The sequence below is a fragment of the Egretta garzetta genome, unplaced genomic scaffold (genome assembly GCF_000687185.1).
Source record: "Egretta garzetta isolate BGI_Z169 unplaced genomic scaffold, ASM68718v1 scaffold445, whole genome shotgun sequence".
NCBI lineage: Eukaryota > Metazoa > Chordata > Aves > Pelecaniformes > Ardeidae > Egretta > Egretta garzetta.
The window spans coordinates 1,164,153-1,180,448 of record NW_009259855.1 but is presented as its reverse complement, the minus strand read 5'-3'; the positions used below and the strand labels follow the sequence as shown (position 1 = coordinate 1,180,448).

At 41.1% G+C, this 16,296-nt stretch overlaps 2 protein-coding genes across 2 annotated transcripts in view; one reads left to right on the top strand and one right to left on the bottom strand.

Moving 5' to 3' along the window:
- BMX (BMX non-receptor tyrosine kinase) overlaps positions 1 to 8,202 on the top strand; it is a 28,830-nt gene extending 20,628 nt beyond the window's left edge. Inside the window, exons 13-18 of the mRNA XM_035895483.1 lie at positions 587 to 758; positions 1,626 to 1,842; positions 3,898 to 3,962; positions 4,907 to 5,025; positions 6,963 to 7,120; positions 8,128 to 8,202. Of these exons, the coding sequence (XP_035751376.1) occupies positions 587 to 758; positions 1,626 to 1,842; positions 3,898 to 3,962; positions 4,907 to 5,025; positions 6,963 to 7,120; positions 8,128 to 8,202 (806 nt within the window). The remainder of the gene's footprint in view (positions 1 to 586; positions 759 to 1,625; positions 1,843 to 3,897; positions 3,963 to 4,906; positions 5,026 to 6,962; positions 7,121 to 8,127) is intronic.
- A 3,460-nt stretch (positions 8,203 to 11,662) lies between these two features.
- Positions 11,663 to 16,296, bottom strand: part of ACE2 (angiotensin I converting enzyme 2) — a 24,509-nt gene continuing 19,875 nt past the window's right edge. Inside the window, 4 exon segments of the mRNA XM_009639962.1 lie at positions 11,663 to 11,783; positions 12,426 to 12,620; positions 13,859 to 13,975; positions 14,979 to 15,079. Coding sequence (XP_009638257.1) covers positions 11,663 to 11,783; positions 12,426 to 12,620; positions 13,859 to 13,975; positions 14,979 to 15,079 — 534 coding nt within the window.

The following is a 16,296-nucleotide window of genomic DNA, read 5'->3' as shown; positions in this document are numbered from 1 at the left end:
CGATTCTATGATTCTATGACATCTTTAACTGGATCAGGTTGCTCAGAGCCCTGCCCAACTTGGCCTTGAATGTTTCCAGGGATGGGGCTTCCACCACCTCTCTGGGCAACCTGTTCCAGTGCTTCAGCATCCTCATTGTAAAAAATTTCTTCCTTGCATCCAGTCTAAATCTACCCTCGTTTAGTTTAAAACCATTACCCCTTGTCCTGCCACAGCAGGCCTTGCTAAAAAGATTGCCCCCAACTTTCCTACAGGTCCCCTTTAAGTACTGAAAGGCCACAATAAGCTCTCCCCACAGCCACTATACTTGTTCACCAGTCTCCTACATGAATATATATCATTATTTGATGCATAAATCTTTCTCAAATCTATTTTTTAAGGCTTAAACTTAAGCAGTAGCAAACAACACTTGTAGGAAGTGTAGTGTCCTGCCATAACTCAAGCACAAAGCTGAGAGACAGGTATGTTGCTTCAGTGCTGTGTGGTTTTGCAACCCTCCAGAGAAAACAACAGCAGTGTATATGGGGAATACCATGCTTGCATTTGTCCATTTTTTTTGCTAAAGTAATTTCTTTCATCTCACTAGGAAGCTGGGAGCTGAAACGAGAAGAAATTTCCCTGTTGAGAGAGCTAGGGAGTGGTCAGTTTGGAGTGGTGCATCTGGGAAAGTGGAAGGGACAATATGATGTGGCTGTAAAGATGATTAAAGAGGGATCAATGTCAGAAGATGAATTCATAGAAGAAGCTCAGACCATGATGTAAGCTATGGCATTGTTTAATTATTTGGAAATAATGATGTCTCCAAACATTAATCAGTAGTGTATACCACACACAGGAAAGAGAATTTCCTCTTAAAAATAGCATTAAGTAGCATTGAGTGCATTAGGCACAAGCTAAATAGTTAGCCCTATAGGATATTTGAAGTATTACCAAAAGAGCTTCACAAAGATTGATATGGTCATCTACAAAGTTTTCAATTAACATCTCTTCCACAACTTCAGAGGTTCCACATATGTCACTGAGCATTGATACAGGTAGGAATGAGAGACAGATCAATAACTGAGAAATGCCAGAAATATGAACATGAGACTTGAAGTTTTAGTCTCTGATTCCAAAGAGCTAAGGATGTCAGAATTTCCAGCGAAATTTCATGAGATGGTAATTGAAGCATCCAAATCCAGAAATATTTTGTGTATCTTGTATCCTGAAGGACTGCACTACATTCCTGCCAGTTAACTATCTGATAACGACCAGAATTCTCAATGTGAAAATTTTGCAACATTGTTGTAGTAGAAAACCTTAAAGTCTAAGGTCCACACCACCAACTTAGGTCTATTTTCTCCCACCAATAAGGTTTCACTTTTGCACTGCTAAGTCCTATTTCAGGGTTTGGCTATAAAGTTGTCATTTCATCAATACTGCATCTTCATTTGATTGTCACCAATACTGAGTTTCAAAGTAATCAGCAGAAGGACACTCAGTTCTTGAAAAGGATTATTTGAAGTCTGTATCCAGTCTCAATAGTTTCTTTCAGTACATTGTATTAATATTTGAAGAACAAAACTTACAGAAATGCACAAGAGTCTCCATTTATTCTTTGATTATTTTATTTTTATTTATTTCAGGAAACTGAATCATCCCAAACTTGTTAGACTGTACGGTGTATGCTCAAAATCATATCCCATCTATCTAGTGACGGAATACATGCCTAATGGCTGTTTGCTTAGCTACTTAAGGAGCCATGGGAAGGAACTACAACCCCTTCAGCTTCTGGAAATATGTTATGATGTTTGTGATGCTATGGCGTTTCTGGAGAGCTGTCAGTTCATACACAGAGATTTGGTAAGCTATCCCACAGGAGAAGTGGAAGGTAGGGGGATGACCTAACACCAGGCAGTCCTATCCCTCAGGATCACCCATAGCTGCACGGGCTCTGTTGGCACTCACCCCAAAGAACGTTGTGGTCCGCTGAGCAGAGCCCCCCAGCTGGCTCATTACAAGGCAGCTCTGGACGAGCAGCACTAATGCCGCATGTAGACAGCACTGCCCACAAGCTAATAGGCTCTGCTTCAGAGCTGGGCTGACAGGGTTGCAGCACTGCGTACTGTGCTGCCGGCCTTTGTGGGCTCTATCCTCAAGGATTTGTGCACCACTTGGCAGCACAGACATCCATTGTAAAAGTAGTCCACTCCAGTGAAGAGTTCTGTCTAATGATGCTGTCGCCCTCCAGGAGAAAGCGGTGCAACATTGAAGATTTGGGCCACTTGGATTGTTTTCTGATGAGTTAGGGATTTATCTAATTGGGAGCTCATACAAAACAAGTGTGAACACTGCTAGGATCAACTGGAATTTACTCTGGTGCATTGCAAGCAGGGGCAGAACTTGAAAGCCTGCAGCTACCTAGCTCTTTTAAATACATCTATCTGCCAGTTTTCAAGCAAGTATTTCATAGAATCATAGAATCATTTAGGTTGGAAAAGACCTTTAAGATCATCAAGTCCAACCGTTAACCTAGCACTGCCATTCCCACTAAACTATATCCCTATGCACCTTGTCTGCCCATCTTTTAAATACCTCCAGGGATGGCGACTCCACCACTTCCATGGGCAGCCCATTCCAGTGCTTGACAACCCTTTCAGTGAAAAAAATTTTCCTGATGTCCAACCTAAACCTGCCCTGGCTCAACTTGAGGCCAATTCCCCTCGTCCTATTGCCCATTACCTGGGAGAAGAGACCAACACCCACCTTGCTACAGCCTCCTGTCAGGCAATTGTAAAGGGCTATAAGGTCAGCCCTCAGCCTCCTCTGCTCCAGTTGCTCCCCCTGATGAAGGGATCAGACCTTCCAAGGACTTGGACTGGAAGTTTATGCAAAACTTAGCTTTCTAGAATTCTGGCTTTGGGGAAATAAGCTGTTATTTTATTGGCCTATTACAAGTGAACCTAGACAAATTTCTGGCGCAATGTGCTTCAGAGTAAGTGGCAATGTTTTGCCTTCTAACTCTAGACAAAAATATGTTGGAAGATTTGTGACAATTTATGCTACAGACTTGCTTTATTTTCCAGTAGGGTTGCAGTCTCCTCAGGTAGCATTTTAAGTGTCTTCTTGATGCTTTCAAATAATTGTCTTTATGTGTAAACAAAGTTGTTAAATCTGTTCCTCACCGATTTCCACACCCTGGTTCAGAAATTAGGACTATCAGACGACTTAAGTAGCAGAATTCAAGCTGTAAATGCAAAGTCTGTTTCCCAAAAACTGGCTGTGTGCCATGGGAAAACAGAAATAAAACTTGAGCTTGAATTCACATTGAAAACTGTAGATGCAACTGTATCACAGAAATTAATAGGCATGCAGGCAGAGAATACAGCCTTAGATAAATGTTCTCAAGTGATCATTTGCAGAACTAGGCTTATATTGAACTTTTCATAAATCAAGCTGTTTAAATCACCTTTCATTGCTCTACTCTGTTTATAGTGCATTGCGAATAATCCAATCAATGTTTTTCACTTTTTGGTGCCTTGGTAAATTCTGAGACTACTGAAAAGGACCCTAGAGTAGGATGCCATTTTAAAGACCGGGCTTAGTTCCTGGCTCTGTTGCTGTTTTTCTAGGTGAATATGGGTTTCTCGCTTGTGTTTCCTTATCCCTCAATGTCCTTATTTGTAGAACTGGAATAATAATAGAGAATGTTTTTCAATCAACAGTCAAAAAGGGAAATAAGAGAGCTATGTACTGCTCCCTTACAGTTCCAAAATTAATGGCTTTAATCAAAGAATGTCATTATTCATCAAAATGCTAGAGGATAAAAATTATTATTAGCAAGTTACCAAGACATGGTGTTATTTGCTCCTCTTCGTGTTTTTTCCACTCATCTCTTTTCTCATTTCTCTACTAAAGGCTGCTAGGAACTGTTTGGTTGACAGCAATCTTACTGTGAAAGTATCTGACTTTGGGATGACTAGGTAAGTAAAAGAACTGGAACCCTTGTGAAGCTATGATGTTAGTGTATACGTAGTTTACTGGCATTGATCAGCTAGCAACCGGCTGTTAGGAAAGTTAAGCCACAGGGTGTGATACAGTTCTTTGTGTCTCCTTTCCATTAATGACCATAAGCCGTTACGGGGCTGGAATAAAGTCATTCTACTGTTGCAAGAAATTAAGTCTTAAAGGCCAATTGCAGCTGAGAGATTTCACTAGTCATGTTTGTTAAAGGAATCTCAAAATTCACTTCATCTACAAGATTTTTCACCTGATTTGGGAGCCAAACATCTTAATCAGTAGCCTCAGTGGAGGGAAGGTGGAGAGGTTGAGCAGCCTAAAGAACATGTCCTCTGAGAAGGGGCTGAGGGAGCAGGCTGCTTAGTCTGGTGAAGAGGAAGCTAAAAGGGAATCTAAAAGCTGCCTATAGCTACTTACAGTTGCAAAGCTGATGGAGCCAAATAAGTCTTATCAGCGCCAGGTGATATAACAGGGGACAATGGGCCCATACTGTAGCTTGGGAAGTTCAAGCTGGACAGTAAGAGAAGTTGTTTCCCCAGGAGGGTGGTGGAACAGTGAAACATGCGTCAGTGGAGACTACGAGATTGCAGTCTTTGGAGGCTTTTAAGACTTGGCTACACAGAGCCATGGCTGACCTGATCTGATGTTGGGAATAATCCTATCCGAGCTGGAGGCTGGGCTAAATGGCTTTACAACAGGCATTTCCATGATTCTGAATTTTTCCTCTAATAAGTTGATAGCAATGATCTGCTCTATAGATTATAGCTAATGCCTCTATCAGGTATCCTTTGGAAATCTGGGATTCTGGCTAGGCTTTCCTTAGGAACCTTGTGATGTGCAAGGAAGAATCAGTAAATTGTATTTCACTGTAACTCAGTCACAACCAAGTTTGGTTCTTGCCTTGTAGGTATGTTCTGGATGACCTGTATATAAGTTCATTAGGAACCAAGTTTCCAGTGAAGTGGTCAGCACCAGAAGTTTTTCATTACACTAAATTTAGCAGCAAGTCAGATGTATGGGCCTTTGGTATGTATGGAATTTGACATAAATATGTATGCATATATACCACTATGTTTGGATTTCCTCAGCTTACTAAGCAGAAATGCTAGACATTTACATGCTGAAGGAATGTAAAAAGCAGTTACAGCTTATGTTCTTGTTTAATATTTTTATGCATCCAAGCCCTATCCTCTTTGGATTTTTTCAGCCCTACTGTTTTTCTTTTAGGCACATAAAAACTCTGCCGACGCCCTATTTGCTATATATGTGTTTAATTTAGTAAAGTAAACTGTTGTCAGTGGGGTTCAAATGGTATCTTTGGTATATCTAGACCATACATCAGTGCTGCCTAAGTCAAAAGAGCTTTTCTGTCAGTGGCAGAGGTCAGAGTGGACTCTGTGCATAAGCCAGCCGTGGAAGAGAGCATGTGTGAGCTGGGAATCTGCATCTCAGCAAACATCAGATGCGTTTGCAGATCACTCTCTATCCTAGAATTTCAAACATTTGAACTTCTACTTCAGTGGTTTTCAAGCTATGATTTATAAATCCCTGGAGTCTGTTCAGTGTTTCTAAAAGACTGCAAAAGGTGTCAAAGGAAAGGCGGCCCTTTGTGAATGGGCTTAAATTTCACTTACATGGGTTTGCTCCTCCAATAGGAAAATTTTGGCAGCTGTCAGGTTGATGAAAGATTGGGAACCCACTGTTCTTGCCATTGAACAATGATGAATAAAGCAGATGAAAGTGCTTCCAAATGCTGGGCTGCTTCTTATCTTCAACTTCAGTTAGTCTCCCAATATTAACTACTCTGGCAGAGACACAGCTCATTCATGCCCTTTACAGGTTGTTTATAAGATATGCAATTAAATCAGAAGTTGGATTTTCTGGTGATACATTTTGGTTTTGCACTTATCAATGAAATCCTGGCTCCAGGCTTTATTGTCATTAACTTCAATATTGGCATTAACTTCAGTGAGAAACATTATTTTTCCTTAGAAGGTCTTTTCTCATTTTAACGCTATCCATTGATGCAGTGGAAGCAGGGAGAGAGCGGGATCCGTCAGTTCTAATGACTCTTTAAAGGGCTAAAGAACTGAACTGATGTATTCATATCCCAAATGCAGATGTCAGAGAAGAAATAAACTTGGGGTTTTTAATGTTCTCACCAGGGAAATCTGGGATTCAGGTATCATTTTATTCTGATCCCTTTGTGACACTACAATGCTCCAGTCTTCAAGCTGGAGGGAAGTCAAAGATCCAAAAAATTTCTTTTAAAAAAACCCCACATTGCTGCCAATATTGTATATCACTGTGAAATAAATATTTCACAAATTTTTTTTTTACGTTATGGTTGACTTGATTATCACATATGTTCAGTAACAGCAAAAATTATTTCTTGCAAAGCTATCAGTATGAATTAATGATTATGATATTATCCAGTGCTTCTATTGCTTCAGTGTAATCCAGTATTTATAGGTATTTATAGCTGACGCTATAAAGTATTCAGAAATCTTTCTGATACCAAAAGACTATAAGTCTCACCCACTTAAAAAAATCAGTAAATATTTTCTTATTATTCTATAAAGACAGAGATAGCTATAGCTGTCTTTTTTTTTTTCCTTCCCTTTCTCTTTCTACTTGCACATACATATATAAGGTGATGTTTGCATGTATTTTCTAAAAAATTTAGTCCATGGGTAGCTATGTCTTGGGTTTTCTCCATCATTGTCCGCATGAAATATATTTTGTAACTGTCATCTAACTTTACCTTCTTCTGCAGAAGTTGTTTTACATTTGGGTACAGAATGACACTTGTTAGTCATCTCCATACTTTTCATTGGAAAATACTCTCTGTAAGAGTCTGATCTCTTATATGTTGCAAGTGTGTCTTCTTCTGGGAGAAAGGGATTATCTTGCATTTCTTAACTTTCATTTCTTGTCTTCCATTGCCATGAATGTTTTTGCAGGTATCTTAATGTGGGAGGTGTTCACTTTGGGAAAGCAGCCCTATGAGCTCTACGATAACATGCAGGTGATTGAGAAAGTCTCTCAAGGATACAGACTTTACAGACCGCAACTGGTTTCAGACGTCATCTGCCAGATAATGTACAACTGCTGGCATGAGGTATGCACATCTGCACATACAAAAGGGAGAAAATGAAATAATAGGAGTCACTAGGAGTCCCTGTTGATAGCTGAACTAGTGTTCCTAGTGGAAAATAACCCTTATAAAAGCCATCACTTGTATATAGTACATTCTGTAGAGCAGCCTAGTTCAGGACATTGTTAGTACTGGAAACAGGGCATAAAGAAAGATCGGCTCCCTTCTTTTCAGGACCACATATTTAAGCAAATAACAGTAAAATGCCCTTCAACATAAACATAATACACAGGATGAGATTCTGCTCGTCTAATTTTAACGGTTTAAAATTTTGGGTGCTGAGCTAAACTAATTGTCTACATTTCTTAAATGATTACAGGACCATTCCTGGTACCTCTCTATGGTCATTTGTCCTTTCTGTCTTAGCCACCACAGAATAAAAGATATGTGCTTTCCTATACAGAGATCTTAAAGAGAAAATGTAGATGAGACCTCTACCTTTTTAGATAGCTAAAGCTGTGTGAAATAACCCTACCCATAGAATGAGAAGGATGTGTTACCCCATCTGTGAGTCTTCTAGGAGCTTTAAGTCAAATGTTAATCATGCTCACTTTATTTTGTGATCTGCATCTTCTGTGCCAAGAATTGTCCTGATTTATTGTTCCTTTTCATCTAAATTTTAGTCAGCTGTCTGTGGACCATGACTTGTTTCTCACCAGCAACAAAGGACTGTTTGGCACATTATTTGCGATAACATGGAATAACAGCGATGTTTGGGGTTTTTTTTAATATAATTGTCATAAAAATGAGAAAAATCACTTTTATTTGAGGACATGCTAATGCAAAGAAATAATATTAAACTATCACAACATAAGATACATATAAAAAGTAACTTTAATTTTCTTTACCTCATAATCATCACTGTCTCTACAAATTTCTGCATGCTAAAATCAAGAAAAACTAATGCAAATTACAGTTCCTGAATGATTTCAAAATTAAATAACCATACCCATCATCTTTGCTTCATTCAGCTACCAGAAAAGCGCCCTGCCTTTTATCAGCTCTTACCATTTTTTGAGGCACTGAGAGAAGACAACCAAGCTTGAAAAAGAAGATTCAGAAACAGATGTCTGTGCATACTGGATCCATATCACCTGTCTTCTCTATGAGAGCTAAATCTGAAATCTGCCTGACATTAGCCACCCCTATTGTTCTGTATATTAGTGTTCTCCTCATTTAATCAGGGAGTTGACCGAGAAGCGTATGGAGAAAGCTTTTGCAACACTCCGCGGGTGACAGAATTTGGAAGGATGCTGTGGAAGAATATAATTCATTTGCTTAGCGTTGTCTCAAAAGACCTCTCAGACACTGAGAAATATATACTCATTGTGTAGGCTCCTTCAGTGCTTCCAGGCTGTCATTATTTGGCCTTAACTGGAAATGTGAACTGGGAAATATATGCTTGTTAGGTTTTCTGATTATCGTAACTCATCTGAATGTGGTTTTTTCTTTGTAATCACTTGAAGCTGACGCCTGAAGTCAAATTTAGAACTGCTGCAAGTGGCAGCAACATAAATAGTTATAGTCTTGCTTTCAATTACTTAGAAATTACTACTGGTAAAATATTATATCAGTTTGCTTACCAGTACTATTGACTTTAGTTTCGGCCCTCAGGGTGTACATTTGATTTGGAATTTATTCTGAGCTAGGTATCTAAGATAATTGCAACTTTGCAGCATATGAGTTGTTTATTAGAGTGTTATTGCTTCCCACTACAGGTAAAAATAGCAAAAAAAGAGAAAAGTTTTACGCAGAATTCCATAGTCATTGCAATAGTAAATGGTAAATTTGCCAATCTCTGTAAAACCCAAAGAGCAAAAATTTGAAGAGAACTGAAAATCCTATTAATATAACTGCTTAGCCAAATATTTTACCACTGAGGAGCTGAAATTTGGCTCCTGATGTTAACACTTCCATAGAGCACCCAACTTTCAAATGTGCATAGCACTGCAAAAATTAGGGCTAACTTCAGTAAGTCTAGAGATACGAAATACATCCAAAGCTACGTAATTATAACGCGGGCATCTAAACTTAGACACTGACATTTGTAAAATGCTGATCTAATCTGTATAAAATAAAGGGGGTTTAAAATAAAGAAAGGTCTGGAAAAAATCCTCTCCCTCCTTGTATTTGAGCTAGTTCATTGTGTGATGCCTCTAAGAGCCCAAGTGACATCTGCTTGCCCATTCCCTGGTGGAGCTGGCCCAGCCCTAGCAGGGACCCCTCTGCAGCTCCAGTTTGAGCTCACCTGAACCTAAGGAGTAAGAAATGCAGGGTACAGACATGTGGGGAGGAAGAAATTGAGGTTTCTGGCCAGCCAGAGGCTCCAGTGCCTGTGCTTGCCAGCATTATCTGGTCCCAGCGCTGGAAGCTGGCTAGCAGAGAACATCCCTGTCTACGTGGGGAGCTGTGTACGTGTTTAAGGGAAAGCAGCATTTGGGGTCATGCAAGTGACTGTGGGGATCTACGCAAGCCTGGGGGGACCATGGGAGGCTGCTCATGAGGGAAAGGGGGTGAATGGTATGATGTTGCCTGTGCATCAAGCTGGGCCAGAGACAGAGTGAGGAAAGAGTACTGACGCCGATAAAATATGAGAGGAGGGGGAGCACCCCCAGCAGAGAGGGCATGAGGTATTGTTGGGGCTAATGCATGTGGTTGATTTTTTTAATATAAGCGTTGTCTTTTTATTTCTGTTCTTCCAACATCCTGCTATATTTTTTTTAGTGGCTTTATGTGTTGACAATTCTGAATGGTGTTTTTTTGATTCATAGCACAGCTTTTAAAATTAATGGCTTTGAGAAGAAAGCTTTGCCTTAATGGAAACGTTAATCTTAACAACAGATCTGAAGATGCCTGGCATGACTAATTACATTATTTGATTGTTTCTAGCTTTGCCATTCCCTTTTTCTGTTACTGAACAGAAAGTAAGAAGACCGCATAGAGTTGAATTATTTATCTTAAAAGTTCAGCTAAAGTACTAAGGTTTGGTGATATTACGGCAATGGTATATGTGGTGCAGGTAGGCAACTTAAAAATTATTTGCATTTCTTTACACTCCTGTCTAGTTTGCAGCTAATCAGTGTCATCTGCCTCCCATTTTGAACCGTCTCATTTGACGGTCTTAAATAGGAAGTGAGTGTGGAGCATTAGGACAGCGTTTTGTGAGCCCACAGAGTCTACCTGTATGTTTTCAGATAGCTGTTTGACTGCTTTCTATGGTTTCTGATAATTTTGGAGGCCTATTAGTTTTTCATGTAGGCTCATGTTTGCTACTGGCTCTGTGTCAGGAACGCAGGACTGAGTAGAGACCTTGTGCCTCTCAGTGACCCTGATGTGTACAGAACAACTGCGCTGGCATGGTGGCAAGTATGGCATAGGACCTACAAGACACAGGATCGTAGAAAAGCTGGCTGGAAGGGACCTCTGGAGGTCAACCAGCCAAACTGCTCACTCAGGGTGGGACTGTCCGCACCACTGGCTCAGCCGAACCTTTGTCTGCCTGAGATCTGAACCCTTCTAAAGGTAGGGATCCCACAGCCTCCCCCAGAACATGGAAGAGGCAACCTGTTCCGGTGCTCCACTACCCTCCTTGTGAACTGCTTTTCTTCTTCAGCTGCAACTTGAACCTCCCAAGCCTCAATCTAATGCCCCTGTAGGTAATAGTGCAATTTGTAGTAGGCAGTATTCGTAATGCAGGATTTGTAATAGCGGAGGCAATGGCTAAGGTACTGAAAAAAAAAAGCTAACTTCAACCATTTAGTATTGAGGAAGTTTATTCCATTTTTAGATGACAGCATAACACAGAGAGTAGTTTGTTTTGTGTTTTGTTTGTTTTGTTTTTTTTTCCTGAGGAATTATGGGCTATTTGGCCTCTACAATACTTATTAAGCAAACAGAAAAATAACTTATGTTACAACTTCCTAACAAAGTTCCAGTGCTTGTTAGTCTTCATCCAGTATCCATTTTACATTGATACAGATTTCCTAAAGGTGCAAAAATTGCAGTTATTTCATATCAAATTGAAGTCTTCATCACTAAGGTTCTTCTGATGGACAGGGTTTTTTTTTTCTCACTGTCTATTAGATACACTTTTGAGGTCTCCATCTGGAAGGATCAAGATGTTCCCCATGGGCATCAGGAGTGAATTATTCTTATGTCTGTCTTGATCTCTATACAACAGAATACTTCCAAGTTTTTGTATCTCATTACAGAGGAAACAATGAGAAGTTGGATGCAGCACACTTATGAAAAACAGCACAAATAGTGTGTAATAGTATGCGCATAATTCACCAAGCAGCCACAGGACTTGTATATCTTCAATTTTTGTATGTTTTCTAGTTATCACATAAGCAGCAGATTTAGCTGTTGTTGCCTATGAACCAGTAAATTAATGATCAACCAGAAGACATTATGTTTGATGACATCCAGAGTGTTTTGGTCCTTGCTAGGCACTATTGTTAAAAGTGAAATGAAAAAAACCAGAAACCCTTAGGGTACCCATGTCTTCTAGAATGATGTTTGTGTCTCTTCAGATGGCTCAAAACCCATGTTGCTTCTTCCCTCTTCTGTATAAGGGTTCACCTCTTCACAGTTTGATTCTGCTTCACTCCTACTTTCTCTTGCTCTCCTGTAATGAAAATTCATTTTATTTTAGAAGCACCTGTTCTGTTCAAGTCCTTCTGGATCCCCAGAATCCCCTACTGTAAATAATGCTGTGTTTAACTGGGAATATTTATATAAAATGGATTGTGTTCATTTTAAGGGGAACTGTAGCAAACCTACTACATTCTTAGAAGCCCTATTAATGGAGAGGCATAGAAAAGCAACCCAGCTATGCTGCTGTTAATGCAATAATATTTAAGGAAAATTACATTACTGGACAGCCTCCAACAAGATTATCGAAAACTGCAGGTGCTGATGAATGTGAGCAGCTCCGCTGCTGGAGGAGGCACCATGCTCCCAGCAGGCCACTCCATCCACCGGGCTGGCAGAATCTTGGCCATGCTGAGGCTCCCTGCAGCCACAGTGCCCAGCAGCCTTGGTTAAACTGATGATGATGGGGAAATTGCCCTAAGCTGCCAAAGCTGCTGTGCGCTGAAAGGCAGGGAGCCGAAACTTTAGTTATCACCATTGATGGGAGGGGGATAATAAACCTTATTCCTTAACTTGCTTCAGTTAGGTTTGGCAGCCTATTTGTAAGCACCCTGATGATTCAACCGTCAGGAAGTCTCCCAGGGGTCATGTTCACAGTACCAAAAATGCTACTCACTTTTTGCGATCTCTCTGCCCAGTGATGATCAAGACAATAACTCCAATGACAACCAGGCTAATGACCACCCCAAATATAATTAACCAGATGGTGACTGGCGGTTCATAAGGTGTGGCCAGGGTTGGAAGTATGCCCACAAACTCCAGCGTGTTATCATCCAGTCTGAAAGCCTCATTGATTCGTCCCCGAGACATCCTGCCATCAAGAGCAAATTCAAAGAGTTTCACACATTTATTGGAAGAAAATAAACATGTTTCAGCTGTTTTATAAATCTCCAGTGTGCCAAGCTTCCCCTGAACGACTCAGCTGAAAAGGCTACATAGGAGGTAACTGCTAAACCCATATTCCTTTTGGCATGGGGTGGCAAGTGATAACCACAGTAATTTAAACCCTTAACCTGTTGCAGCTTAACTGTCATGTTCAGACACTGTATGAACTCTTAAACTCGGTCTTAATATTTATCAAAATGAGGCAAAGAGCCTTCTCATCTCCCTCTCTATTTGTATTTTGTCCCTCACTCTCTTTACCCTAAGTTTCTTGGCTATCTATAATTTTCTTGGATATGTGATAGAAAACCACAGCTTTGAAGTTTTCTTACCTGTTGCCTTGCTTTGATTCTTGGGTTTTTCACTGCCCTGGAAACCTTTCCCCTGGTGCATTTTCTGTGCCTTGTTTTTCCCTGAACATCTGTTTCTGCTGTTGAGTGCTAACCTGACAGTGACTTTCATAGCTGTATTCTTCTCCCTTGGTTCACCAACTTATCTCACTGCTTTTTCAACCCCATCTCATGTTGCTGCTGCTTTTAGATTTGTGCCCTCTTCATTTCCCGATGTACATTATCCGTGACCATCCACAGAGCTGCAGCTTTACTTATCATTTTTTGAGCAATGACTTACGGCGCTGTCATACTGTGCTATAAAAGAGCTCTTCATTGACCCGTACGTGGGAACTAGCGTCTGCTCTGACCTCTTCTTTTCCGCGTAATCAAATATATCTGGCTGCCTTGCTAATACATCATTATTCTGGAATCCTTGCTAACAATAATTCTTGCACTGAATTTTCACTAATGAGAGGAAGAAAACACGCATGTATGCACAGACCGTTACCGCACACTCTATTTCAGAAGGTAAGGTAGTTCCTGTTAAAGTTTGAGCAATGATGTTTTCTGGCAAGGTATGATGCAATTAGGTGTGTTATGGCAGTTTTACAAGCCCCCTGAAGCATTTTACATTGGCTGTTGTCCAAGGCACCATCAGATATATGGACTGTTTTCTTTCTGTCATAACAGTTTGTCTCATCCTGCTATTCCCATGCTAACTGCAGAACTGACTTTCTTATTACCCCTTCTGCCTCAGCTGACTCAAGCGCTGCTTTCCCTTCCACCCTTTCTCCTGGTTGAGGGTTTTTTTTTCCCCCAGCGAGCAAAATCTCACCTGATGGCATTTTCCACCTCAGCTTTGGGCACGGTATCACTGACATTACCCGGCATGCTGACAGTAAGGTAGAAGGAGATCCTTCGTGTCTGTTCCCTGACATGAACGTCTGTAATCCTGAAAGAGAAACAGAAGAGAGAAGGGAACAGGAGAGAGAGGGGGAGTTTAACTGTTGAGATTACATTAGCTTTAAATTCAGGCAAGTGAACTGTTGTCTTTGATCGGCAGTGCCGGGGGGTTGCTTTATGCTGAGTGAATGCTTCCTGGTGACTTCAACTGGGAAGTGAAATCAATTTTCCTGACAGAGTTTCTTCCTCTATGTGCTAAATCGTAACTTTAGATGGAGAGAGTCTACCCCATACCTAAGACAATCATTGCCATAATTTTCCAAAGCATGCAATCAGCTGCGGCACAGAGAGCATTTGGCACAGGTCTCATGAATGAGGTGATGTGTGAGGTACAAAGTGAAAAAAAAAAATCCTTCGTCCTTATATTCTGCTGGAACTAGATCCTAGACATTGCATGACTGATGTTCTATGAAGTAATATCAAATAGTTTAAGTAGATAGCTTCTCGAAATTTTTTAAGAGACCTAATAAAAAGGGTTGGGTTTCTTACCAAAATAAATTTCAGATGATAGATTTTAGGTTTGTAAGTGAACCTAGAAAAGATTAGGAAGCCTGCGCAGAATTCTAGTGCTTTATAATCAACAAGTTTATCTTTCCTTGGCCCAAAACTGCTTGGATATTCAGTATCATACACATACATTGTTAGAAATCTTCATTTCTAATCAATGTATCTTCCCTGATATTCCCCTATAGGTGTCAGGCACAAATTCTCAAGGCTCACTTCCACCACTGACAAGCTACGGGAGACAAAGCCTCCCGTTATCCACTGAAGTTACCTAACTTTAGCACGTTCCTCCTAAACTTCAGGCTCCTGAAGTGGAAAGACAAGCATGAAAGCAAGCTGGCATCTTGCCATTTACAGCCAGGTGATGTTTGATGTTGTTTGCTGTCACCTTACATTGGACGGAAGGCACAATTAATTCCACCAATTCACGCCGCTAGCAAACCAGAAGCAATATAGACATCGCTGGCACAATTAAGCAAGCCACTCACTGGAAGTTAACATCCTGTTTCTTCACCTCTGCAAAGTATTTTCTCATGGCATAGGCGACAGATGACTTGAACAGGAAGAGCTCGCTTTCATCCCATTCATACTGCAAAAACAGCACAAGAGAAATTCATCAGTCATGGCAAGTTATCTGACGCTAAGAAATTGTTCCAAAAAGAAATGGCAATTGTAATGCTTGGTGTGCACTTCGGTATTATTTATTTGTGCCATGATAGCACTTCAGGAACCTACTCAAACCTTTTAGCTCTGTTAATCTGGGCGCTCTGCAGGAGAATAAGCAAGCAGGCATCCCCGCTGCCAGGCACTGCATCATGCTGTCCCTCTGCAATTTCTGGTACCGTTACACGGGGCTGCTGAAGATGCTGCAGTCCCAGCCCATCTCCCTGCCTTATGGGGAGCAAAGGCAGCAGGAGCAACATTATTCCTACTAACTATTGGGCGTTCTGTTTGAAGTCTAAAGATGTCATAATTTAGATCTTATTTTAATTACATAATTTTATTTGCAGACCTGTTCTTTTAAGGAGGAAAAACTTTGGGGTGGGGTTGTTGTGTGAAGGTGGCTCGTTTATTTTCTTGATGAGCTGGGATTTTTGTTTGGGACTTATTTTGGTAAAAAACATCTTTTCATCAGGATTTCTGCAGCAGGCACATATTGGGGTTTTTTTCCCTGGAGAATAGATAGGTGATATAAAAAATGCACTGCCTGTGTGTAAGCTCCTCCTGGTCTGCCTTATCAGTCCAAAGTTATTTTCAGTGGAAGTCAAAAGCAGCTTCTCTGGGGCTGGAACTGAGGGCCGTACAGAGGGCAAAATTCACTGCAGGAGCTGATAATGCAGCCCGGTCTGTTGTGCAACACCACATGTGCACGAAGGCAAAATTCCCATTTGAACTCTGTGGCAATTTTTTTTAACCCCCAAAGGCCTAGGTGTCATTGTGTTTATGGTATCTGAGCAGGAACGCCTATAAGTGCTGTTAGTGACAGTTTCACAGAGCTCCTGACTTGCCCGAGTCTCATTTGGGAAGGTGTTGGAGAAGCCGGCTCTGTTGTAACCGACTTTGTAAAACCCAGCTGCATTTTTTTCAGCCCTGTCCTCCTCTTGACACTGATATAAAAGGCAGAGAGAGAGAAACACACGGGAGGCAAGAGCAGAAGCTGCTGTGGGTCCGTGTGGGGCGAGGCCCCGGGAAAGGCGCGGGTGACCCCAAGGCCCCGCCAGCAGCGCGGCCCCCAGCCCCATCCCGGCAGCCTGCGGAGGGCAGAGGCTGGGGCAGCTCGGGCCGCTCCCCCCGGCAAGGGCCGCA